This window comes from Phasianus colchicus, chromosome 23, assembly GCF_987193195.1.
Source record: "Phasianus colchicus chromosome 23, bPhaCol1.hap1.1, whole genome shotgun sequence".
NCBI classification, from domain to species: domain Eukaryota; kingdom Metazoa; phylum Chordata; class Aves; order Galliformes; family Phasianidae; genus Phasianus; species Phasianus colchicus.
In genome coordinates this window covers 6,760,585-6,784,692 of record NC_143458.1, presented here as the reverse complement: position 1 = coordinate 6,784,692, position 24,108 = coordinate 6,760,585, and the positions used below count along the sequence as shown (strand labels likewise).

General features: G+C 55.0%; 4 protein-coding genes across 22 annotated transcripts; 2 read left to right on the top strand and 2 right to left on the bottom strand.

The window, feature by feature from the left end:
• Nucleotides 1-457: 457 nt before the first annotated feature.
• Nucleotides 458-3,257, bottom strand: FOXRED1 (FAD dependent oxidoreductase domain containing 1). Of its 2 annotated transcripts, XM_031599714.2 has the most exons (11): nucleotides 3,102-3,254; nucleotides 2,487-2,719; nucleotides 2,293-2,403; nucleotides 2,084-2,202; nucleotides 1,912-2,006; nucleotides 1,734-1,835; nucleotides 1,593-1,663; nucleotides 1,329-1,483; nucleotides 1,114-1,243; nucleotides 935-1,039; nucleotides 468-858 (listed from the first exon to the last, which is right to left on the bottom strand). In XM_031599714.2, exons 1-11 carry the CDS (start codon nucleotides 3,220-3,222, stop codon nucleotides 604-606), a joined length of 1,497 nt encoding a protein of 498 aa, XP_031455574.2. In that variant the 5' UTR covers nucleotides 3,223-3,254; the 3' UTR covers nucleotides 468-603. The 2 variants fall into 2 exon arrangements, with proteins under 2 accessions (XP_089979634.1, XP_031455574.2); XM_090123508.1 differs by having other exon boundaries at nucleotides 458-858; nucleotides 2,084-2,403; nucleotides 3,102-3,257.
• A 111-nt stretch (nucleotides 3,258-3,368) lies between these two features.
• SRPRA (SRP receptor subunit alpha) lies at nucleotides 3,369-11,555 on the top strand. The gene is made up of 14 exons (XM_031599715.2): nucleotides 3,369-3,559; nucleotides 3,959-4,042; nucleotides 5,444-5,607; nucleotides 5,843-6,003; nucleotides 6,572-6,725; nucleotides 7,186-7,339; nucleotides 7,697-7,803; nucleotides 8,002-8,120; nucleotides 8,312-8,398; nucleotides 8,594-8,766; nucleotides 8,851-9,064; nucleotides 9,155-9,318; nucleotides 9,443-9,541; nucleotides 10,299-11,555. Exons 1-14 carry the CDS (start codon nucleotides 3,434-3,436, stop codon nucleotides 10,425-10,427), a joined length of 1,935 nt encoding a protein of 644 aa, XP_031455575.2. The 5' UTR covers nucleotides 3,369-3,433; the 3' UTR covers nucleotides 10,428-11,555.
• Nucleotides 11,556-11,661: 106 nt separating this feature from the next.
• SIRAL1 (SIR2 antiphage like 1) lies at nucleotides 11,662-19,410 on the bottom strand. Of its 6 annotated transcripts, none has more exons than XM_090123513.1 (9): nucleotides 19,316-19,342; nucleotides 16,746-17,163; nucleotides 16,555-16,632; nucleotides 15,604-15,856; nucleotides 14,791-15,018; nucleotides 13,358-13,486; nucleotides 12,976-13,261; nucleotides 12,356-12,415; nucleotides 11,662-12,112 (listed from the first exon to the last, which is right to left on the bottom strand). In XM_090123513.1, exons 2-9 carry the CDS (start codon nucleotides 16,898-16,900, stop codon nucleotides 12,099-12,101), a joined length of 1,203 nt encoding a protein of 400 aa, XP_089979639.1. In that variant the 5' UTR covers nucleotides 16,901-17,163; nucleotides 19,316-19,342; the 3' UTR covers nucleotides 11,662-12,098. The 6 variants fall into 6 exon arrangements, with proteins under 6 accessions (XP_089979639.1, XP_089979641.1, XP_089979640.1 ...); XM_090123515.1 differs by having other exon boundaries at nucleotides 16,746-16,908; nucleotides 19,316-19,335; XM_090123514.1 differs by having other exon boundaries at nucleotides 16,746-16,911; nucleotides 19,316-19,332.
• A 129-nt stretch (nucleotides 19,411-19,539) lies between these two features.
• Nucleotides 19,540-23,935, top strand: TIRAP (TIR domain containing adaptor protein). Of its 13 annotated transcripts, none has more exons than XM_090123526.1 (7): nucleotides 19,540-19,680; nucleotides 20,033-20,163; nucleotides 20,536-20,590; nucleotides 21,073-21,153; nucleotides 21,730-21,809; nucleotides 22,700-23,314; nucleotides 23,489-23,935. In XM_090123526.1, the coding sequence occupies exons 5-7, from the start codon at nucleotides 21,773-21,775 to the stop codon at nucleotides 23,530-23,532; spliced, it is 696 nt and encodes a 231-aa protein (XP_089979652.1). In that variant the 5' UTR covers nucleotides 19,540-19,680; nucleotides 20,033-20,163; nucleotides 20,536-20,590; nucleotides 21,073-21,153; nucleotides 21,730-21,772; the 3' UTR covers nucleotides 23,533-23,935. The 13 variants fall into 13 exon arrangements, with proteins under 13 accessions (XP_089979652.1, XP_089979650.1, XP_089979651.1 ...); XM_090123524.1 differs by having other exon boundaries at nucleotides 20,536-20,915; XM_090123525.1 differs by having other exon boundaries at nucleotides 20,515-20,590.
• The last annotated feature ends 173 nt before the right edge of the window (nucleotides 23,936-24,108 follow it).

The following is a 24,108-nucleotide window of genomic DNA, read 5'->3' as shown; positions in this document are numbered from 1 at the left end:
AGCACTTCCACTACAAAGACAGGCTGAGAGCTGGGCTTGTTCAGCCTGGAGAAGGCTGCGGGGTGAATCATTGCAAACTTTCAGTACCTGAAGGGAGCCTACAAACAAGAGGGGAGTCAACTCTTTGAAAGGCTAGATAACAGCAGGACGAGGGGAAATGGCTTGAAGTTGAGGGAGGGAAGACTGAGGTTGGATGTCAGGGGGAAGTTCTTTACTATGAAAGTGGTGAGGTGCTGGAACAGCTGCCCAGAGAGGCTGTGGATGCCCCGTCCATCCCTGGAGGTGTTCAAGGCCAGGTTGGATGAGGAACTGGGCAGCCTGGGCTGCTATGAAATGCGGAGGTTGGTGGCCCTGCCTGTGTTGGGGGATGTTGGAGATTCATGATCCTTGAGGTCCCTTCCAATCCTGGCCATTCTGTGATTCTGAGAGGGCAACTGGCATCTTAGGTTGTAGGACACCATGCATACAAAAGGATCCCAGGTGGGGATCCAGCCGGAAACACAACCCCCTTCACTCACAGACAGCTGCCACAGTCCATCCCTTTATTTCCATAGCAGCAGTGCTCCCCTCCCCCCCAGCACCCACCCCCGGGGGTGCTCCCACTCAGACGATGGCCGCCTCCAACAGAGGCTCACTCCCCCACAGCCGCGCAGGTGCCAGCCTGCTGACATCCACAGCCGTGCAGGAGCCGTGCAGCAGCAGCTCAGCAGCTGCCTTCCCGGCAGCAGGGGACTGCTGCAGGCCGTGCCCGCTGAACCCCCCCAGCACAAAGACGTTCTGCAGCTGCGGATGTGGGCCCAGCACTCCGTTCTGGTCGAAGGTGTTGTAGTCGTAGTAGCCGGCCCACGCGCTCTTCACCTGCTTGGCGTTGTAGGGCTGCATCATGGCAGCGTGGAGCCCAAATGTGGGGGATGGAGGGTGGAGGGCACTGTACCTTCAGTGACTGGAAGGCGGGCACGCGGTGCGCCAGCCGCGGCCACACCTCCTCCTGGAAGAAGTCGTGATCCACCTCCAGGTTCCCTGCGTCCGGCTCATGGCCCTGCGTGGAGAAAGGTGGTGACCACTGTGGACACCTTGGGGGTCCCCACCACACTGTGACCCCTGGGGACACACCTCTGGTGGGCTCATGCTCCCTAGATAGTTGCCAGCAATGCCTTCGCGCCGAAAATAGGCTCCCGAAGTGTCAATGACGAATGGCGTCTCCAGGCCCGGCCCGCCAGGGCAGTGCCACACATACACATACCTGTGGGGACATCGCCGTGTCCCACCCCCTGGCACAGGAATGTGCTTTGGGGCTGAAAGTGCCCAAACTCAGTCCGAGCCCTGACCTCTTGCGGGGCTCTATGGGGAGGGGGCTCAATGTGAGGCTGCCCCGCAGCCCAGCCGTGGCTGAGTCCAGCAGCTTCCCAGTCCAGGCGCCGGCGGCAGCCACCACGATGGCACAGGAGATGGGCTGCTGCTCTGGGCTGTCAGGAAGGCGCACCTGGGACATTGAGGACGCTGGACCGGGGACGGGCTCCCAAGTGGTCCCACAACATGGTGACAGCAGAACGTGGTGACAGCCAAACATGGTGGCATTGGGGCACACTCACATTAACGTATTTCACACGGCCAACGCCCTGTGGCATGCCTGGTGTGTTGTCTGCGGTGTCCGTCACAAAAGCTGGAAGTTGTAGGGTGGGTGAGGTTGTCCCTGTGTCCACAGTGGTGGTGTCACTGCGCCCAGGACTCACATGTCACCTCCCCGACACAGCTGTAGACGCCCAGGGACATGGCTTTCCTTCGGAAGGCATTGAGGAGGGACCAAGGGTCAAACCAGCCCTCATTCTCCAGCCCTGTGGACACACACACAATGACACACATGGTGACATACAGGGACAGCAGCGTCCCCACCAACAGCACTTCCCCTACCATAGGACGCCACGGCCACATTCTCTGTGTTTATCCATGGGAACTTGGCCTTCAGCTGACTAGGGGACAGCAGGACGACCTTGGCACCCTCTTCCCTGGAGACAAACGGTGTCACTGAAAAGGTGTGTCCCCAGTGTCCCTTTTAAGGGGGGGTCAGGGGTAGCCATATCACCTTTGCACCTTGATGCCAGCCTCCAGGGTAGCAGCACCACGCTCAGATGCCAAGAAGAGATATCCCGAGGGCTGGAACTGAAGGTCGATGGGGGGCTCGTTGGGCACCCACAGGTGGTCCTGAGGGGGGAACAGCACGGTAGGGAGGGGATAAGAATGAGACTCCTTGGTGAGACACCCTCCAACAGTGCTGCCATCACCCAAACTCACATTGATGGTACGGAGAAAGGTGGCAGACTGCAGAGACAGGCGGATGTTTTCAGGCAGGGAGAACTGCTGCCGGATGCCCCCCACAGACAGCACGGTGGAAGCCTGGGAATACTATGAGGGGGGAAGGGGGGCGATGGCAAAGGGGTTCGAGGGGTGACGTGTCCCTGCCCAACCCCCCATCTCCCAGGTCTCACCGTGGGGTCTCGCTCCACCACCACCACCCGCATGCCATGCCGCCTGTTCTCCAGTGCCTTCAGCCAGTAGGCAACTGACCAGCCCAGCACGCCCCCCCCCGCCACCACCACATCTGCTCGCTCTGGGGGTGGGGGGCAGTTCTGGTAGGGACGCAGTGGGTTCCAGGCCCCCTCTGACTCTGGCAGCTGGCCCCGCAGTGTCTGCCCCAGGCGGGACAGCCTCGGCCCCAGCTCTGCGGGAATAGAGGGGGATGCAGCCAGGAGACCTCCTAACTCCACTCAGAACGCCCTCCAAGGTCACACTGAGCACTGTAGGTCCCCCCAAGACCTCACCCAATCCACCGAGGTCTCCTGGACCCCCCCGGACCTCCCGGTCTCCTCTGCACACCATGGCGCACCCCGACGACCCCCTCCCTTCCCATTCACCACCCCTGTGCCACCCCGCGATCCACCCGGATCCCCTCGGATCCCCCCAGAACCCCACTGAATCCCCTCTGCGCCCCCTGCACAGTGACCTTTACCCCCCTCCGTATCTCCTTTTCGCTCCACACATCTCCATCACATCGACACCCCCGATTCCTCCCGCTGCCCCCAGCCCCAGGGCCCTCATCTCACCGCGGAAGATGTCGGAGCGCCGCGGGGTGGCGGTGCGCAGGGTGCGGCCCAGCTTCGCCCCCCCCCCGCCATTCCCGCAGCCCCCCCAAAACGCGCGCCCCCCTCGCACCGCGCGCAGCATGCCGGCTGGCCCCGCCCCCTGCCCTTTGCCCTTTGCCCTTTGCCTCGCCTTCACGCCCCTTCCGCCCCTCCCCGCCTCGCCATTGGCTTCCCCCCCCCCACATCCTCTTTTGGCCAAACAGCCAATGGGAAGCCCCGTGACCATACGGTGACTTCCGGCGGAAGTGCGCGGAGCAGTGCGACGTGTGCGCGCAGCCCGGCCCGGCGCCGCCATGCTGGACTTCTTCACCATCTTCAGCAAGGGCGGGCTCGTCCTCTGGTGCTTCCAGGGCGTCCGCGGGCCCGCTTCCGCCGCTACTGCCCCTGTCAACGCCCTCATCCGCTCCGTGCTTCTGCAGGTCCGCCGGGGCGGGGGAGCGGCAGCGGAGGCCTGCATGAGGGAGGGGCCTGCGAGAGGGGGAGACGGGGAGAGGCTGCGGCTGCCTCCGTGAGGAGTGGGGCTGAGGGCAGAGCTGCTGCTTGGGGGGGCGGGTCGAAGAGGAACCGCGTATCTGGGAGTTGGAGAGTAGAGCTTAGCACCGCCGAATTTTGGAGAGCTGCTTCCTTTGGAGGGGAGGGGCTGGTATCCTGGGGTGGACGGGGTGGCGGTGGGCGGGGGTCCCTATTTGGGCGCTGAGGGCTGCGCCTGGAATCCCATCGAGGGGGATTTTTTCTGGCTGGGGGAAAAACAGGAATAGCAAGGGGGGGGTGTCACACTGTTGCTGTCACCACCTTGAATTGATGGGTCCATCCCACAGGAGCGAGGTGGCAACAACTCCTTCACCCATGAAGCCCTCACGCTCAAGTACAAGCTGGACAACCAGTTTGAGCTGGTGTTTGTGGTAAGTGCTCCCTCTTGGGCTGCCCTGATCTCTAAATGCTTTGTTTCTGTGATTGGCTGTCGTGCTCTTTGCTCTGAGGGACTCTCAGGAAGGGGCTTGTTGAGGCTCAGAAGAGGAAGAGCGCTCAGGGAGGTTTGTGGCTAGGTCAGAAGCTCCAGGAAGGCAGAGATGTTGGGTTCTGCCTTCCTGTGGGGCTGAGGCTTTCCCCTGACTTACTAAAATCTCACAAAAAAACAGGGCTTAGCTCAGCACTGCGTGGTGCAAAAGATATTTTGCACACAGGGGAGGTGACACTTTCCCTGGCACACAATGTCCTGTTGTTCCTCCACCTGCGCCACCAGGAGAGTTTGGTGCCCACTGAGAAATGCTGCAGCTGGGCCACGTGTCAAACACCCAGAGGCTGCCACTGAGCTGAGCTGGCAACGGGTCAGCTGGTGCTGGGCATGCAGAGCTGCCGTGGGGACAGCTTGGGAAGAGCAGCACGTGGGGTGCAAGCATTCAAAAGCCGTCCTGTTTGGACAGAGGTGTTCCTGCACACACAGTGCTGGAGAATTGTCACCTCAGTGCATCTTGAGCAAACTGGTGCTTCAGATACTGCTGTGCTTTGTCTCTGCCTGGCTTAGCTTCTTGCTCTGGTATTTTTTGGGGGTGAGGAATGCTCTTCACTGAGGTCACCCATGGTGCTTTGCCTGCCTGTTGTGTTCTCAGTGGGCTTTCCCAGCACACTGTAGGGTTTGTGCTGTCTGAAGGCTGGGTTTTGTGAGCGGAGTGTGGGTCCTCCTTCAGTTGTGTGCTGCTGTGGATTGTGCTGGTTTATTTTAGTCAGCAGTGATAGGATTAAGAATCCAGCTTTGAGTGGAATGGAAACAGCACAGACTGTTATATTCTGAGAAAACCTCATCGCAGATGGGAAGTCTGTATTTGGATTTATGATAGAAAAAAAGTAAAAAATGGCTAATCTTTTCAACTTCAGGAAAGCTGTGATGCTTTTCTCCTTTAGCTCTCTGTTCCTTATCTCAGTGACTCCACACAAGCTTGATTGGATTTATACAGATAAGCACAGGGCTTTCTGGTCTTTCAGTGCATGTCTTTGTTGCTATGAAACAGCATTGTTTTGGGAGTCATATTTTAAAGCAAAGCTCTGCATTGTGTGCTTTTTTTTTTTTTTTTTTTTAAGAGAGATAGAGAACATATTAAAAGCTTCGGAAGTCAGATTAGGAAACTCAGTCTGAAGCCTGCATCATCTGGTGCCTGAAATTAAAAAACTTCATACGAAGTGTTTGAAATCCAGAAAGGTCAATTCTGCCTGCTGGATATACTGGCAATTAATGTTTTTAGTGTTTTTAATTATTGAAGTGCCATTTGCTTAAGGTGACATCTTTCCACTGCACTTTGTTGCAGGTGGGATTTCAGAAGATCCTGACTCTCACCTACGTGGACAAGTTGATAGACGACGTTCACAAGGAGTTCAGAGACAAATACCGCAATGAGTTCCAGCAGAAGGGCACCCTGGGCATCCTAAATGGCACCTTTGATTTTAAGGATGACTTCCTGCGCCTCCTCCGGTGAGGAGCTTTCCTGCCCCAGAGCTCAGCACTGTGTCTGAGCGTGGGTGGCTCTGCTCTTTAGTTGTGCTGCATGCTGTATGATAGCAGATGAGGCCATAATAGCCAAAAACCTGATAGAAATGGTCTGTGGGGAAGGCTGAGCTTTTCAATGCTACTTCTATCTAGAGCAGACACAAGTCTGGGGCTGGGGGGCACAGGGCTGCAATTCAGGCTCATGGGCACTGTCCCACAGGGAAGCAGAGGAGAGCAGTAAGGTCCGAGCTCCCACCGTGATGAAGACATTTGAGCAGTCTGTGAAGTCTCAAAAGACTGTCAAGTGTATGATAGAGACCAGAGGGGAGAAACCAAAGGAGAAAGTCAAGAACAAGAAGAACAAAGGTTCCAAAAAGGAAGGTGAGTCGAAGGGAAATGTGGTGTGTATGGGAGGGGTGTAAATATTCCAGTGTTGTGAAATGTGGGTCACGTGTGGCCCTGCCTGTGCTTTCCTAATCATTCCACAGCACTTGAGTGTTGTTCAGGGTCTTCTGGTCACAGCCAGCACAGGCTCAAGAGGTAAAAGTCCTGCTTAATGTATTTAATCTGCTATGGTAATGTTACCATATTTCCAGATTGAGGAAGACAGCCCTTCGGTTAGGACAATGACAGGCAAAGGTTGTTCTGTTGTAATGACATGGCTTCTTAGCATGCATTCTTGGTTCTGAGTTGGGGAATGACCAGCGTACAAAATGTCTGGGGAGAGCTGGTTCATAAACTGCTAATCTTGTGAAAATGGGATCCCAAAGACAGCTGCCTTTGGGCTGAAATAAGATGCTCATGTGTCCTGAGGCTTCCAAAATCTCAGAGGTGAGGCCGGAGTGGGTCTCTGTCTTCACAGAGGAATTTCTCATGTACAGTCTGTGCAGCGCTGGCTCTTTCTGCTAGTTCTGAAAGGCTGAGCTTGTGCTGGTGCTCTTTCCTTCAGGGAATGAAGCTGTTACAGCCTCCAGTAAAGCAGCCCCAAGTGAAAAGCAGTCCTCGGCCACTGGGGACAAGGAGGAACTGACCAAGGATGAAATACTGCAGAAGAACCGGGAAGAATTCTTTAAGAGACACATGAAAGCAGGGGAGAAGTCCAGGTGGGTTGCAGGGGCACGGTCAGGCTGTGGTGAATCCACGCGTGCTGCAGCCCAGCTCTTGCTGGAGGCTCTGTGCCATCCCTTGGTGATACCTGAGCTTCTCTTTCCTTTATTGCTCCTGAAAATCATCCTGTTAATCATCAGACTGTGCTCAAAGTATAGTATGGTGTTCAAAATTCAGACCTCATATGTGGGGTCCAGATTTCTTTTATGGGGGGGAGTTTTTCCCACTGTAAATAAAGGGTGAGCTGATGGCTGGCTTGGGTTAAAACAGACCATACTGAGCTTGAGACAAGACTAAAGTTCAGATAGATAAACTCTGTGGAGATTTGGCATTGGTCAGTTTTAGCCTGGATTTCTGCCTTTTTTGATAGCTGGACTTTGAATTTTTGAAGCCTCTAAGAAGGCGTTTGCTCATACTTCACTCAACCGAACAAAATGTTTGTGGTCTTTATTTCAGCAAGTCTCCAAAGCCTGATGCTCAGAAGGAGAAGGGGAAGAAACCCCGAGTATGGGATCTGGGGAACTCTAACGCCAAAGTACTTGATTACAGTAACTCCACTACCAACGGGAACTCAGAGGCCTCTCCCATGGAGGAATTTGATCCTGATATGGTAAGGAGAAGTCAGGTCATGGTTTCTGCTTTGGTGCATTCTTCTGGAGTCAGCGGGGCATCACGAACACAGGCAGGTCACCAAGGCTGGCTGAGAAGGTGCTAGAAGAGGGGATCAGGGTGCCCAGCCTACTGCCTGTAAGGTTACTACCTAGAGAATGTCTTCTCCTGCTGTGACAGCTGCAAACAGCACCAGATTTGCATGCACGTTGGATCAAACAATGAGCGCTTCTGGCAAAGATCTGTAGAGCTGCCTCTGCTGACTGTAACTGATGCTGTTCCTGGTGGCAGTGAAAGCAAGCCAGGAAAATGAAATTAAGCAGTTGCCACTTCTCAGTGTGCTGCTTTCATCTTGCAGGCCCTTAAGGATCGAAACCGTGAGCCTGGCCGCCTCTACGACCTTGAATATGAGAGTGATGAAGAAGCTGAGGAGGAGAAGATTATGCAGAACACTTCAAAACCCAGGTAGAGGCTCCTGAAGCCCTGATTGCTACACCCTTCATGATTTCCCTCCCATAATTCATTTTCCAGTGTTAATCAGTATTGTAGCGGATGTAAACAGGTCTGTTTGTCAGCTGTGACAGGCTCTTGTGTCTCCCTGCTGCTGGCTGTTGCATGCACTATGCAGTTCACACTTAAGGTAACTGTTCTGCTTCTTTGCAGCACAAAGAAAGGTGGCCTTGGAGGTATGTTTGGCATGCTGAAAGGCCTGGTGGGCTCCAAGAGCTTGACAAGACAGGACATGGACCCAGTCCTGGAGAAGATGAAAGATCACTTAATTGGTATGTATGGGTCTGCTGTGTGTGGCTTTGTTTGAATGGTGTAATCCGGAGGGGATTCTTCAGTTCCACTCGTCCCCCAGTGCACTGAACTCCCAGGGCCTGGTGTGATACTGGAGTCCAACATGTGCCACCCGTTCTGCTTTGATAACCTTGCTCTCTTCTCTCTCTCTGCCTCTCTCTCTCTCCCAAAGCAAAAAATGTGGCAGCTGAAATTGCAGTCCAGCTCTGTGAATCAGTGGCGAAGAAACTGGAAGGGAAAGTGATGGGAACATTCACCAGTAAGTGGTTGTGCCCTGCTTGTGTTCTTATTGGTGTGTGCAGCTTGCTGGCCTGAGTCCCCCGCTTCTCTGACCTGGTGAAACTGTGATACCAAATGTCTTCCTGGCCTCCTCGCGTTTGTAATTTGTGGCTCAGGGCTTCTCTGCAGGGCTTTCCAGGTGTGACAAGTTCTCCTTCTATCTCCTTTTTCCCAGCTGTGACCTCAACAGTGAAGCAGGCCCTGCAGGAGGCCTTAGTGCAGATCCTGCAGCCGCAGCGCCGTGTGGACGTCCTCCGGGACGTCATGGATGCGCAGCGACACCGCCGGCCCTACGTGGTCACTTTCTGCGGTGTCAACGGTGTTGGGAAGTCCACCAACCTGGCCAAGGTAGGGCACGGTGCTGGCGGCTCCTGGGACAGGACTGAGCTCAGGCTGTGGCCACTAACGAGGCTTTTCCATTGCTGGCCACAGATCTCATTCTGGCTCATTGAGAATGGTTTCAGTGTGCTCATTGCTGCCTGTGACACGTTCCGTGCGGGGGCAGTGGAGCAGCTCCGCACTCACACCCGGCGCCTCAACGCCCTGCACCCCCCGGAGAGCCACGGCGGGCGGACCATGGTGCAGCTCTACGAGAAGGGCTATGGGAAGGACGCTGCGGGGATCGCCATGGAGGCCATCTCCTATGGTAGGAAGGAGTGGTGGCAGGAGGGGGCTAGGAAGGGGGCAGGAAGTCCTGGGACTTCGTCCTACTTATGCCTTCTCCACATCTCCCCAGCTCGTAACCAGGGCTTCGACGTGGTGCTGGTGGACACGGCGGGCCGCATGCAGGACAATGCCCCCTTGATGACAGCTCTGGCAAAACTCATTGCCGTCAATGCTCCTGACTTGGTCCTTTTCGTTGGAGAAGCTCTGGTGGGAAATGAGGCTGTGGATCAGCTGGTGAGTGTGCAGAGTTGCTTTCTGGGAAGGGCAGATAAGAGCAGATCTGTGCAGGTTTTACAGGAGATGTTTCAGACAGGGTCAGCCTCACAACTTCATTTCTTGAGGATGTTCTCTTCCTCAGGTCAAGTTCAACAAGGCCCTGGCTGACCACTCCATGGCCCAGACACCCCGGCTCATTGATGGAATTGTGCTCACCAAGTTTGATACCATCGATGACAAGGTAAGGGGAGCGTTTTGTGCTCTGGGGGTTATCTCCAACCTTAACCTGTCCAACTCTCCTGTTGGTGACAGGAGGGAAGAGGTGCAGTCAACAAACAAGGGCTGTTTTCAGTGGGCCACTTATGACCTCTCCTAGAGGCTGTCCTTTGTGTTAAAATGCACTCCAATCATCTAGACAAAATGAAGTGGACTGATTTCTGTCCCTGTGGAAAAATGGCTGTGAGGCGTCCCAGTTCTTTGGCAGTATTGCATTGGGGGATGTGGAATTGGGACCGTACAGATCTGGAAAACGTAAGAAGGCTGAATGTTTGTGCTCCCCTGAGGAAGTAATACTGGGGCAGCTGCAGCAAGCACATCCCAAGGGAAGTGCAGCTGAATCAGCCACTCAGAGCCTGCATTAAATGCCATGCAGAATAACGTGGCTTTAAATCAGGGTGAGCCTGCTTATACAGTGTAGGAAATGAAATCTGGAGAAGGTGAAATCCTGGTGGGAGATGACTTGTGGCTGCATATGGCACCGACACCCAGTTATGACAGCTGTAATGCTCCACGTATTTCTGCAAGTAACTGTTCTCCAAAACTCAGAGCTTCAGGCTCAGAAATTTGGATCCTTGTTGTTGCATTCTTGGGTTCTTTTTTTGCTTCCCTCTGAAGCAGTGAACTGGAAGTGTTTTTGTGGAGCAACAGGCTGTACAATGGGAGGTTTTGGGGAGGACAGCCTCAGCTGGCCTTGCTAATGGTGCTCATCCCTTCGGCAGGTTGGCGCTGCCATCTCCATGACCTACATCACAAGCAAGCCCATTGTTTTTGTTGGTACTGGACAAACCTACTGTGATCTGCGTAGCCTTAACGCCAAGGCTGTGGTCGCAGCGCTCATGAAGGCCTAAAATCAAGTATTGCACCAAATTGCTGTTTGCAGATGTCTCAGAAGAACATGCTTCACCCTGTGACTGACTAGTCTTTCCAGTGTAGTGCAAAACAGAATGAAGGGATGCGGGTGCAAGGGCTGTGCTTCCCCTGCCCATCTGATCTGAGTGCTCGCTGGTGTGCTCTTCCAGCACTGCATGAGTATAAAGTAGGAAGGAAGGTGTTACCTGATCACCTTGTGCTTATTCCAGTTAGGTCCATGCTCTCCTGCCATATTTATTGATTACAGAGTATTTGTAAATGAAAGCTCTCTTCTCTACTTGGAGCATTCTTCCCTGATCAGTTATGGGGCTTTGCTCAGTACAGCCCTTCCCCTGGATTCCTTCGTTCTGTTCCAGTAATTCAGCCTCCCTCATGCAGAGGCTGAAACCAGAGCTTTGTATTGTTCATGCTATCCAAGTGGCAATGCAAGGACCTGCTGTGCATTGGGGCTGTGCTGTCATTAGCAGCAGCTGTGCACTGTTGGGCAGTGCTGCAAGTGGGTACTTAGCCCCATGCTGCTCTTTTGTGCTCTTGCAGACCGTACAACAGGGACAGCTGCTGCTTAGTGACAGCATTAGACCATCTGACCGTTCATAGTGCTGCTAACTTTGGCTGTAGCAGCTCACCAAAGTTGATAAACCAAAAATTGTAACAGCCTGCCCCTGTCCTGGGCAAGCAGGGGCTCCTGGGGAGATGCTAAACTGCCTTATGGCCCCCATTTCTTTTGTCACTGGGGTCTTGCTGCAGGGTACCCAGAGAACTGCAGCAGTGTGGTCTGCTAATGCTGGTTGTTCCACCGGCCAGCGATGGAGGGCGGTGTGCCCCTGGGGATCTTCTGCCTGCTGGCCTCAGCGTTGTTTGCTGCCTCAACTATGTAACAAAAGAAAAAAAATACTGGAAGACAGTGGTGGCTGCTTGCTGCTTCCCTGCACCCTTTCTCCCCCCCTTTAGAGTGCCTCTCGATCCTGGTCTAAAGTGCTACATTGAATAATACAAAACTCTCTTACGATGTCTTGTAGCTCCGTATTGCAGATGTGCTCTAGTGCAATAAATTGAATGCTGTCTGCTAAGAGACATAATTTATATAAATAAACTTCATAATTTGTTTTCTGTGTACAACTGGCCTGCCTTCAGCCACAACCCTTTTCCTCCTCATGGGGGAGACAGACCGGCGTCTCTGCCTTCAGGCTGCGATGTGTGCACACAAACCAAACAGCAGCCAAAAGGGTAATGGAACTGAACAGACCTTTAATTGGAGCTTCAACATACAAAATACTGTACAGTACAAAGGAAGGACTATAAAACTAGAGCTTCAAGTAAAAAAACAAAAACAAAAACTGCTCAAGTTTCATTCTGAAGTGAAAGTACAGAATACAAAGGCATTAAGTATGAAATTACAGGAGGCAGCAGCTGAGGTGGAGAGATCACAGTCCCCAGCAAACACACCCTTGGTAAAAAGGAGAGTCTACATTGTCAGGCATCTGTGTGAGGACGGGCCCAGCTCTCTGGCTCGTGCCTGCCTGGCTCGGCAGGGCTCAGCACGGTGGGCAGGCAGCAGCTCTGAGCAGGGTGCTGCTCCTCCCCTCGCATGGTGCTGCAGGTTGCCTGCGGTGTGGGGAGCATCCATAGCATCACTCCTGGGTTGAGGCTCACGTGCTGCATCCTGGAGGAAGGAAAGGCTCTGTAAAACCTGCGCTGCTCCTGCGGCACCTCCAGCCTGGCAAGGTGGTTGGAAAGAGGGACGCTGGGTGCCACAGGGCAGGTGGAGCCTCTGCTCTGAAGGCTCTGAACTGGGGCTGGCTGTGGAGTGATGCTGCGCAACACAAGTTAGCAGTGGCCTCAGCACTGCACCCCACCCCTGCTCTGCTGCACAAGGAACCTCTGAGTGCACTTGGGGGAACTTTACCTGTTATCTCAGTGTGGGCTGCAGCGGAGCCATTCAGCTGTTGTCCCTCGTTGGGCACACCTAAAACAGAGCAGAGCGTAAGAATGGGCTGGGAAGGCAGGAGGGCGCCGACAGCATTCAGCCTGCACTCCTCCAGGAATGGGATGGCACTTCAGGAGCAATTGGTGCCAGGAATCTGGGTGTATGACTTCAGCACTGAGGGATTCCACGGGATGCCCTCCTGGCTGGGTTTTACCTTCAGGACACACACCAGCAAGGCTCTGGCTAGCAAGCTTGTTTCTGATTTTTACGATTTATTAGTGTGAAATCTCATTTGTTAAAGAATTGGCTCAGTCTGAGTAGTGTGCAGGGCACTGAGACCAAACAATGAGCCTGGCATGCACTTTCCTTTCATTAGAAAGAGAATAAATGATGCCAGCTGCATGTAAAAAGGTATGAAGGCGTCAGAAGCAGTAGAGCTGTTTTAACTACATGAACATGCAGCAATTGTGTGAAAATAAGCCCCAAATCCAACTACAAATGCAGAAAATTTGGGGGGGGTAAATACAAGACAGAGAAAAGGAGGCAGTAACGCTGTGCTGTGCTCCAAGGATCAGCTGTAAGGTGCACACAGCCCATACCTGCTCGGCCCCGCGTGGCGATCTCACTCGCCAGCCTCCCAAAGTACTCGGGCAGGTCTGTGTATTCATCTCCATAGGAAATCACTTTAATCCCCTTGTCCAACATGTTCTCACGGAGCTTCTTGAACTCGTCCACATCTCCTCTCCGCACGAGCATGAAGTGCTCCAGGTCTGATTTGTGCTTCTCAGCTTCTAGAAACAGGGCCTGAAATGTGGTGTCATCGACAGTCCAACCACAGCCCAAGAACAGGAACGACTTGTTTTCATACAGCTTCTGAATCTCTCGCTTAAAGAGGAAAAAGGAAAGAGCAGAGTGTATTTTCAGAAGGAATTTGGCTCTAATTTATGGGACTCTTCATACGGCCCTGCAGCACAGCCTCACCATGACCTCGGTGTTGCGCAGCACATTCTGGTAGCCGGCCGGGTGCAGCACGATGCCACTGGGGTTGGTGTAAACACCATGGATGTGCAGGACGCTGAGCTGCCTCTTCTCCTGGGCCCACTCCAGCACCTGCAGAACAAACGGCCAGGAGTGTGAGTGAGTGCTTCCAGCAGAGCTGCTGAGGGCACAGTCCTCGCTAAGGTCTTCTGCAGCTCCTGCCCTAAGACTTGTCTCCCACCTCTTCAGGTGCTGAACTGTGTGCTGCTAAAGTGGCAGTTGGAGAAGCTTCTCAGAGGCAGCTTCTTCCTCACGTTCATCTCGTTTCCTCAAGAGGTTATGAGTTCAACAGCCACTACATCAGCAGCCTATGGCACCTCTAGGTTCAACACTACAGAGGAATGGCTAACGTCATGAAAGAGTCTATAATCAATTCACCAGGCTCAGCAGAAAAGGGGGAAAAATGGAATGTAATGTCAGCAATTTCTTCGAGTTTCTCCCAAGTTCATTTTTTGCTCCCCCAGGCCCTGAGAAAGCTCAGCTGCTTACCTTCATTTCAGAAAGCCACTTTGGGGCTTGCAGTTTACTCCTACAGACCACAGCTCATTTAAGCTGGCAATAATTAGAACGCTTATTTGTATTGCTCTAAGTACCTCCAGCCATGGAGATTAAGAGGTCACAGAGGAAACAAAGCACAGAAACAAGTCAGGATGGAAGGAAACATTACTTCACAGCACCCACAAACAGAGCAGCACTGTGAGCTGGATGAGCAAAGCGCACGGTGTAGAGGAGGGCAGTGCTGCAGGGCACGGGCTGTGCTGTTTGCCACTCATTTTCTGCCTGGCTGAAGCCCCAGGCAGGCAGGGAAGCGTCTGAGGCCAACAGCTACCAATGCAGCACAGCAGCACGAGGTGCTGTCCCACACAGAGCTGCTCGGCCCTTCTGGAGGCAGGGCAGAGGGTAGGGAGGAAGGACGAAGGCAACCAGAAGTTGCAGCGTGCTGCCTGGCAGGCCAGAGCCCCCTCACAAAAAGCACTCCCACAAAAAGCACATTACAGCAGACAGGCCAGCTCTGCTTTTTGCCTGGAGTTGCCTGTTTCAGTGAGAACTGTCAATCCAAGCCTCACGTGGAAGCAGGGCTCACTGTATTTCAGCAGATCCCAGCCACAGGTTTCAGGGACAGAGACCAGAGGAACACCAGGCCCAAAGGCTGCTCCTGAGCACTGATATCAGCCAGTAAGAACTGCACTTTAGAAACCAGCCTGCGTCTTCATTCCTCACTGCCCCAAGTTGTCAGAGCCTCTGTCTGGCGTTCATCTAACATGATGTAAGTTACTGTTAGCTGCACAACCCCTGACATGGGCATAACAGCACATCCTGCAGCTGCCAGCACCCCATGCTGTCCCAGCTCAGCCCTTTGAATCAACATCCTTTACCTTCTTCTCATCCGTCAGGTCAAGGGACTCCAGATGCTTCCCCTGGTGTGCTGCGTACAGTTCCAGCAGGTTATCGAAGTTTGTGGTTAACACCAGTGCCCCGTTTTCCATCAGGTGAAGCACTGACTGAAGCAGCTGCTTCCCAGAATCTTCCATTTTAGATTCCAGGTCATCAAACACCTCATATAAACAGTCTTTGAAAAACGTTGAGCGAACGTTGCTTGTGCGCTGAGAAGCAGAGAGAGATTAAGATCAGAGCCTGGTTTCTTTTCATACTTCATGCCAAATGAATACACAAGAACTATCCATGCATTTCTTGAAGAGCTCTGCAAAGCTATAGGTCCTCGCAAGGTAAACGCTGCACTTTTATCAGATTTATTTTCAGGTCGAAGAGCAAGAACAAGGGAACACCTGAGAAGAGACATTCATCAGGCATTGCTCCATCCAGACTTATTGACTCAGCTCAGCTCTGGAGCTCAGAGATAAAGGAGTGTCACTCTCCAAAGTGGGCTGATTTCCTCTTGCCCTTCATGTGCTCCACCGAGGTGGGAGCACTCCCTGGCAGCTCAACATGGGACGCCAGCAGTTCGTAGTCAGACCTGAGAGCGAGAATCACGCAGCCGCTGGGGGCACCCGGCTGTCCGAGGGACACAGACAGCTCTGGGAGCTCCTGGCCCAAACCCTCCATCAGGAACCCAGCCCAGTAACGGCACGTGCTCGATTCCCTGTAAATGCAGACCTGCTGCACCTCCAAAACCAACTGCTCTCCTGGGGCAGCATTCGGGACTCAGACACAGAGCTGCGGGCACTCACCGGAGAGAGCTTCTGGATAAGGTCATGGGCAACGTGAACCAAGTTCTTGTACTCATGGAGACACTTCTGAAACCTTTTGCTTTCTTCATCTTCCAGAAGATCAAAGTCAATAGCGGCATCCAGGAGGGCCTGGATCAAACCCTTCCAAGACTTCAGAGCTGGGACCTGGGGAGCAACCGCAGCACTGATTCCTGTTCCGATCACCAGAACAAGTTCCCGAGGCTTCTTGGTTTTTAGGCTTGGCAACAGCTTCCTGCAAGAGGAGAAAGCAGCACAGCTGGCACCACCACACATGGAAGGATGTCCTGAGTCATGGAACGTGCAAATCAAGGACAACTGAGGCACTCTCTGCCTGAGTTTTTCATCAAAACGTCCATTAGGGCTCTTTGGTGAGCAGAAGAGGGACACAGCTCAGTATCCTTCAGAAACAGGCACAGCCCCACTGACTGGCATCACAAATTTCAGCACATGCAACTGCAATTCAGAGAACTGCCAGATAACCTACACATAAGTACAGGGAGCCTCCAGAGTGCAATTATTTAGCCTTTCATGCAGCAAAGTCGAGCTTATTTGAGGAACTGCCTGTCCTACCAGGATGTGCCATCCCAGAGTGCAGGAGCACAGCCACCAGGGCAGCACCTGAGTGAGGGCTGACACCAAACCAGGGAGACAGAGCAGCAAAATGAAGCTTTCTGTGCAAGATGCTTTGGGGTTAAGGAAACCAGCAGCAAAGAATTCTCCAGCACATGCTCAGCATTAAGGCCTTTGTTTTGTGCACCACAGGAAAACATCACTTAGAGAGCACAGCTAGAGACAGAATGCCTTTCCTGGATCAGCAACAGAAAGGACTGCTAAAGCTTTGTGCCAAACATCAATCTGATTAAAGGACGGTGCAAGGTTACGGGAAAAGCTCTTATTAGAAGAAATGCACTGGAGTGCAATTAAAGTTACCTGGGCTTTTTTGCAGGGGGCATTCCATCTTCCAACAATGTTTCTTTGCCCAGGCTCACCGTAGAAGCCATCCAGTTTCTACAGTAGACAAATGACCACAAGCAGAGTCACCACATGCGTGCATCACAGCGTGGCACAGACCGCAGGTTTGTGCAGGCGGATAATGCTCAGTTTCGTTATCTTTACATCACCTCTGAGCCACGAATCGGGCCTCCTTGCTTCTGCACTTTGTACCCTGGCTCTCATCCACCTCCTTAACTTCTAGCAACAAAGCATGATCAGATTGGCTGCTTTGTCCCGCCGGGGCTCTCTGGGAGCCTGAGGATAAGGCACCTTCACAGCACATCGCTCTCACTGCTTCAGAAACAGCAGGAGGGAAGAAGCACAAACAGATTTTTGTTGGCTATCAAAAAAAGAGAGCATTCCATTCCGTGGTGCCAAAGGAAGGATCATCCAAACCGGCCACACATCTGGGCTGGGTGGGATCTGACTGCCGAGCTGACAGAAAGGAAGGAAGCCAAGTGCTGAGAACTCTCAAAAGCAAATTACGTAAAACACAGACAGTCTGCCAGGAAATGCTCCTCTCCCACACGTTTCTCCAAAACAAGTCTGTCAAAAGGGAAAGAAAACAGAAAGATCTACACACCCTTATCTCTTTTTCTTGCCATTTGTAATGAAGAGTCCAACAAAAATTCTGGTTTGGGTTAATGCAAAGGCAGGCTTCTGCCAAACAGAAATGTTGTACGAGAGCAGCTGGCCTGAAATCACAGCTTTTTATAGGGGCTGTGACCTTCGTTGCCACGCAGCCTTGGTGAGATTACAGAACATTTGGGGTTGGAAGGAACCCCAGAGTCTGTGCACAGAGTCAGTTCCACTTCCCAGCTGTGTGCTGGCTGCCCACAGCCCAGCACCCACCCCCAGCCTCGGGCACCTCCAGGATGGGGCAGCACAGCACCTCACCGTCCCAGGGGGGGATTTCCTCCTCACTTCTGACCTCAACCTCTCCTCTTTTAGTTTAAACCATTCCCCTTGTCCTGTCACTGTTGCCTGCGTAAAAAGCCGGCCTCTCAAAGAGAACAAATGAGCCTGCAGATGCTCCACCAACTCCAGGAGCAGCACTGCAGCGTAATGCATGCGAAAGCTCTACAGGAAGGAAACCCCAGCTGAGCTGTAAGTGTTAGCAGGAATAATTTAAGAGGTTGTCCCAATCATCTAGATAACCTTTTCATGCTGGATAATGAAAACAGGACATGCTGGCTCTCCCAAGAGCAGTGCTGTGGCACAGCATGCTTGCCAGGCTCCATTTCTTTCCCCTTCTGACAGCCTGCACTGCAATGAAACACTTGGAGAGGTGTGCAGGGACCCCACCTGTCACCTTCTGAAAGCCCTTGGCACACGCTGCCCACCCACCTCACATAACAGACTTTTATTTTCCTTGTGTCACCTGATGACAGACCAGCCTGACACCACTTACTCCCCTCACACGTATCTGCATATTTTGAACAGCATTAATGGAGAACTCAGTTCAATTTCTACATGATCCTAAAGTATTAAGGACGTTCCAAAAGTCATTCTGACTCAGGAAAAAATGTTCTTTGTAGCCACCAAGACAGTTCTCTAACATTACAAACTTCAGCCTTCATCTCCACTTACTGCAGATAACCAAGAAGAAACAAAAACAAACCACAAATAATGCCTCGTCTCCTCCTGTCTCCAGAAAAGTGCTTTTTGTTCTGAGCTCCAATAACAGCAAAGCTCTTTACAGTTTACTTCTCCGAGGAGCAAGACTTGGAAGCCTCCAGACTTTGAGCCCGGGAGGAAGGTCTGCTCTGCAGGGATGGGCCACACGAGCACAAACATTCTGGATGGGTAACCGAGGTCAAATTGCATTGTCTCCAAGGATGACACCACTGCCGTGTGGAAAATCCTGCACCGGGGCCTCGGCAGGACCTGACCCTGCTGTGAGTTCCACCAACCAGGCACTCACCAGACAAGCAGCAGTTCTCCAGTTTTTTCCCCTGAACTTCCCAGCTATTCAGACTACGCCGAGTTGCAGACAGCACAGAAATCACCCCGCGGCCCCCTGTCCTCCCGTCACAGCGCAGCGCTGCTCCCGCATCACAGGACAGCGCTGCGTGTTCATTTCCCTCCCAGCCCGCGGGGTGCGGCAGCTCCCGCCGAGCGCAGGAAGGATCTGCTGATTCATGTGCTGCTAAAAGGGGAGCAGGGGGGCAAGAAGAGAAAGCTAAGGAAAAGAGGGACAGCGCAGCGCGCCTCCAGCACCGGAATAAAAGCCCGTAACAAACACTGACCGCACGCTCCGTGCCGCCAGCACGGCTCATCCGCGGGCGGACGGCGGGTGGCCGCACGGCTGCAGCGCAGAGCGGCGCGCCGGCAGATCGCCGAGAGCCGCCCGGCGCCGCCCAAGGATGCGCTGGGACGGCGGGGCGCTGGGGCGGCGCGAAGGGCGCCGGACGGCCGAGCAGCGGAGGCACCCAGACGGGCGTCCCGCAGCCCCAATCACCGCGCCGCGCCGCCACGGCTCCGTCACAGCTGGGGATTCCAGCCGAGCCCCAAGGACGGCACCGGAACCGATGCGGCGCGGAGGGGCGGCCCGGACAGAGGCAGGAGGGCGGGCGGAGCCGCGAACCCGGCCGCTCAGGTCCTCCCGGCCCCCCGCCACATCGCGGCCCCGCTTCGCGCCCCTTCCGCCCCGCCGTCGCCAAGGCAGCGCTCCGCGTTCCCCCCTCCCCGCACGCACCTGGCGCCGCGCGCCCGGCCCCACGTGGTGACGCCCTCCTTGCGGCGCTCTGCGCATGCGCCGCCCCGCCCCCTGTCGGGCTGTGGGCGGGAGAACGGGAGACGATTGCCCCGCCCCCTCCCATTGGCCCGCCCCCTCCCATTGGCTCCGTCCCGGAAGGGGCGGGAACTTCCACCAGAATTTTGGGGGGAGGGAGCGGGAGAAGAATAAAGCGCACGTGCGAGAATTGGCGCAGATCTCGCGATGCTTCCAGCGTGGGGGAATATTAAAAGTCGATCAATAAATAAATGGCGGCTGCGCCGCGCGGTGGGCGGGGCGTCTGTCGGTCCGTCCGAGCGCGGAGGGGCTGCGCCGCTGGGCGCCTGGTTGGTATCGCAGAGCTCAGGCGTTCGCTAAAGGTGTAATAAAGCGGCTGTGGGGGGTTGGCGGAGGGCCGGGAGCGGGGGGAGAGGCGAGCGGGCGGCCCGGGCTGCGCGCTGCCGCGTGGGGCCGGCTGTGCCGGTGGGGCGCTGCGGGCGCTGCGGTGCGGGGCCTCCCCGGCCCGTGGGCTGGCAGCCGCCCCGATCGCGGCGCTCCCCGTTCAGCAGCGGGGCCGGTTGCGCTGTGGCGGTGCTGAACGCCTGGCAGAGCTGCCTGGAGCCCCGTGCCGGTGAGGGGGGCCGGCCCTGCCGAGCAGCGGGAGCCGGGTGCGGGTTGGAGAACGCACTCTTTTTGTAGGTTGCGAGGCTGAAATCCTGCGACCCTTCGAGCCCTGGTCCGCCTAGAGGGTCTGAGCTGGCAGCTCTGAGGTGGGGCTGATCGCGGTGCTTCGGGGCGCTGGGCTCCTCGCAGCTGCACGCACTGCTGGGGTGAGCGGCAGGGCGGGCGCTGCGCCCACGTGGGGTGGGACGGGCGGCCCCACAGCGGGGATGTGGGGTGATGCTGTCAGCGGGGCGTGAGAGTCCCCTCTGTGCGCCTCCAGCCTGGGCGGTGAGGGAGGGTCTTGTCTGTCCTTTGTAGAAGCGGTGAATGGAACTGTGCATCGCTGCAAGTGATGGGGTGCAGAGCAGGGATTTAAGCAGCTGGGGGTGGTTTCCTGTATTGTCAGTGGGGGGGGGGAATACCCCAAAAGGGCGGATGTGCTCTACCTGCAGTGCTGTGATGCCAAGCCACAGGGCTCCCTCCAGTGCCAGTGCTCTGGGTGATGCTGAACTCTTTAGGTGGGATCTGTGCGTCTGCAGTGTTTGGATAGGGAGGGAAACGTCTTGTTTGATGCCCTCAGCTTGCGCATGTCAGGTAAATGAGAAGCTTGTGGCTTTGCATGGAGCTGAGTGTCCTTGTCCCCCATGCTGTGAGCGAGGCAGGGATGGGAGAAGGGAGAATCTGGGGTCCTTGAGGATGTGCAGCAGTAAGGATGTCAAGGTGCTGTTCTCATTGCGTTGATGGGGTTGGCCCGGCCGTGACGGATGTGGGAGGGCTGGAGGGAGGCCCTAGGGAGGGCTGGTCTCCCAGATGAGGATTGCTGCTGGCTTCCCCACCCTCCACTTCCGTGTCCGAGCTGCTGGTCTGCCTGCTAGTGAGACACCAGCCCCAAGATGGCTCTTCCATGCCATCGGGGCTGGTGAGTGCTCCCTGTGGGGTGGGAGGGGATGGGATTGCTTTGTTGGGGCTGCTCTGGGGCAAGGAGGAAGCTGCAGGAGTGGCTCAGCTGGGCCATTCACACTGGATCCTATTGGGCTCCGGAGTGAATATCTTCTGTCTGCACCTTTCCCACCCAGAAGACCCTCCTGCCTACCTCATGCTGCGCTGCCATCCAGCTCTGATGCAGCCCCTTCTGTGCTCTGACACAAGGATTTCAGGTGGGTACCCCAGTTCCCTGCCCACTGAGTAGCTCTTTAATGTTATGCTTATGCTTTCTTGCTATTACTAAGCAGGGATCGCCTGGGGATCGTGGTTTCCGTGGGCAGGGCACTGTATGCTACTGGGTTCCTGGTGGGTCTGGAGGTTTGGTCAGTGCTCGCTTCACACCCTGCTCCTTTTGTGGGGCAAAGGCTGCGGTGCTTGTTGTGAATGAGGTGATGCAAGTGTGGAAAAGTGTGGGGCAGGAGGAGGTGTTGAAACAAGCAGGAGCATACTTGCTGCTGGTGCACCAGTGTATCCTTGTATGAGTTGCTCCAGTGCCCCAAGTCTCATCGAGGTGCAGATCCCTGTGCACTCACATCTGGACAGGTGGGACCTGGTGCATCCCTACTGTCAGGCAGCTGATCCTCAATGGGCAGAGGTGGCCTGTGGGCCTGCCTGTGTGTTTTTAGGGAGAGATGCACCCCCCAAATATGAGGGAGGAGTAGCACCAAGGGTGTGGGATGTGTACTGTGGGAAACAGTGCTGCTGTGCTGATCCCTGGAAACTGATTCCCTCTCCTCCCATCCTCTCAGGATCTGTTCCCTCCCCTGGACTCTGGTTAGCCCTGCTCCGGGTATGAGGGGCTCTCCTGCTCTGACATCACGTGCTGCAGGTGAGGGTGTTGCCAGAGGCGTCCCAGTTCACAGCCCTTGGGAGCAGAGGAGTTTGGATGTGCGCAACCTCAGCAATCCCAAGGGCTCAGAGGGATGCAGCTGAACAATGTGCTTGGAGTTGGATCTGAAACATTGCTCTGGGGAAAATTTTATGAAGAAGGGTGGCAGGCGGGAGCTGGTGTTTTGAGGAAGGCTTGCTGTGAGAGCTGAAGCCCAGACAAGTTGCACAGCACGGCAGTGTTGGGCATTGCCAGCACGTTGCTGCCACAAACATGCCTGTTGCAGGTGAGGAGGAAAAAGCTGGGGCTGCCCTGCAGCACAAGGCTCTGGGTGATACAGGGGGCTGCCCCTGCTGCATGCCCCCCAAAGTCCCCTTTCCCACGCAATCCCCCCAAGTCATGGTGAAATCCCATGTGCGCCAAGCACAAGGGGAAGTGAATCTGTCTGTCTGTTCCTTTTGCTTGTGTGGGTTTACAGGAATTGTTGTAATGGAGTGAGCATTGTGGCCATGGAGCAGCCCTGGGGGAGATGGTTTTGGGGCTGAGATCTCTGTAGCTGCCTATGGGGTGCAAATGCACTGAGCATCCTTGGGTGCATTGTTCTTTCTCTCCCCTCTGCATTTCTCCTTGCAGGAGAGGTTTCATGCAGGAGCTTGGAGGCTGAGTGGTGCACTGCCTGTTATGGCTGGTGAGCTATTTGCTGGGAGAAGGGGGCTGGAGGGCAGGGAAGTGGGGAAGAACCCCAAGGCTTACCATGCAATGTAGGGGCTGTCAGAGGCAGGGTGGTTGAGCGGTCAAGAGATTAAAGGGATGTGAGGCGGGGGCTGCTCAGGAGGATGTGGCTTCTGGGGCCTTGGTGCTGAGCCTCCCTTCTTACCTCACCTCTGCAGGATGGTTTAGGCGGCTCGTGCAGAAGCCCAAGCCGAGCTCCATCCACACATCGAGCGGCTCTCGTAGCACCATCAGCCAATCACTGTCGTCCTCACCCTCCTCCTTCTCCTCCTCTTCCTCTGCTTGGAGCTCCAGCTCCTCGAGCAGCACCAGCACAGCTCAGCCTGGCCGCCCAGCCCCAGTGGACATCAGCAGCTCGAGCAGCGCGCGCTGGGCGAAGAGCTACGATGTGTGCATCTGCCACAGCGAGGTGGACCTGGAGTTTGTGGAGGAGCTGGTGTCCTACCTGGAGAGCCAACCCCAGGGACTGCGCTGTTTCCTGCAGCTGCGGGACAGCGTGGCGGGCAGTGCTGTCATGACAGAGCTGTGTGAGGCTGTGCAGAACAGCCACTGCTGGGTGATGCTCATCACCCCCAGCTTCCTGCAGGACCCCTGGTGCAGGTACCAGATGCACCAGGCGCTAGCAGAGGCCCCCATGGCCAATGGGCGTACCATCCCTGTGCTGAAGGACATTGACAGGAAAGATTACCCCAAGGAGCTGAGGAACCTCTACTACATCTACACGGCTCTCAAGGAGAACAGCTTCAGGCAGATCAGGGACACCGTGCTGCGCTGTGAGTACCCTACAGTTTGTACCATGGGGGGTGGAACATTACCTCTGTCCCCAGACATCCCTCAGTGGGCCGTGGGAAGGGGTTGGATCCTTGTGCTCTGCTTTTGTTATTAGTTTAAATGGTGAATCTGAGATCAGTCAGCCTGCTAACAGGGCCTGTCTGCTGCCTCCACAGATCTGGAAGAGCTGTGCCGGAGCTCCACGAGTGGAATGGAGTAGTGCCCACCGAGGGCACTTCTGTCTGAGCAAAGCTAGAGGCATTTCCATGGGCATTTCAGTGCAATAGGACAAAGTGGTGCCACTGGGGCCAGAGCCGAAGCCCCCTCACGTCACTGCTGGGCTGCCATCACGCCTGCCCAGCTCTGCTGTCCCGAGGGTTCGGGCTCCATGGGGACAAGGCTGGGGGCAGGGCATCACTCGAGCACGTCATGCAAACACTAAATTCCCACCGGGGAAAGCACAGGGAGGGCTCCGCAGCGTCTTCTGAAGATGAGGGCGCTCAGGGTGCCTGGAGCCTCCTGTGCAAGCTGACACCACGAGGAGCCTGCAGCTGGAGCGCGTTTGTGCTGCAGGGACATCGCGTTGCACGTTGTATGAGGAGAAATGCGCGTCTGATTTTTAACTCCTGCCTGCGTGTTGGTTTTTTTCTTTTTTGGGGGGGGTCCCAGTAAAGAGCCCGGGTTGTGTGGGGGGGCTGCCTTCCTCACACCCCACAGCGCGGGCTGCGGCTCCGAGAAAACCATTGGTCGCAGGCAGGCCGGGCGCGTTACGGGCACGCGGCGACGGAGGCTGTAA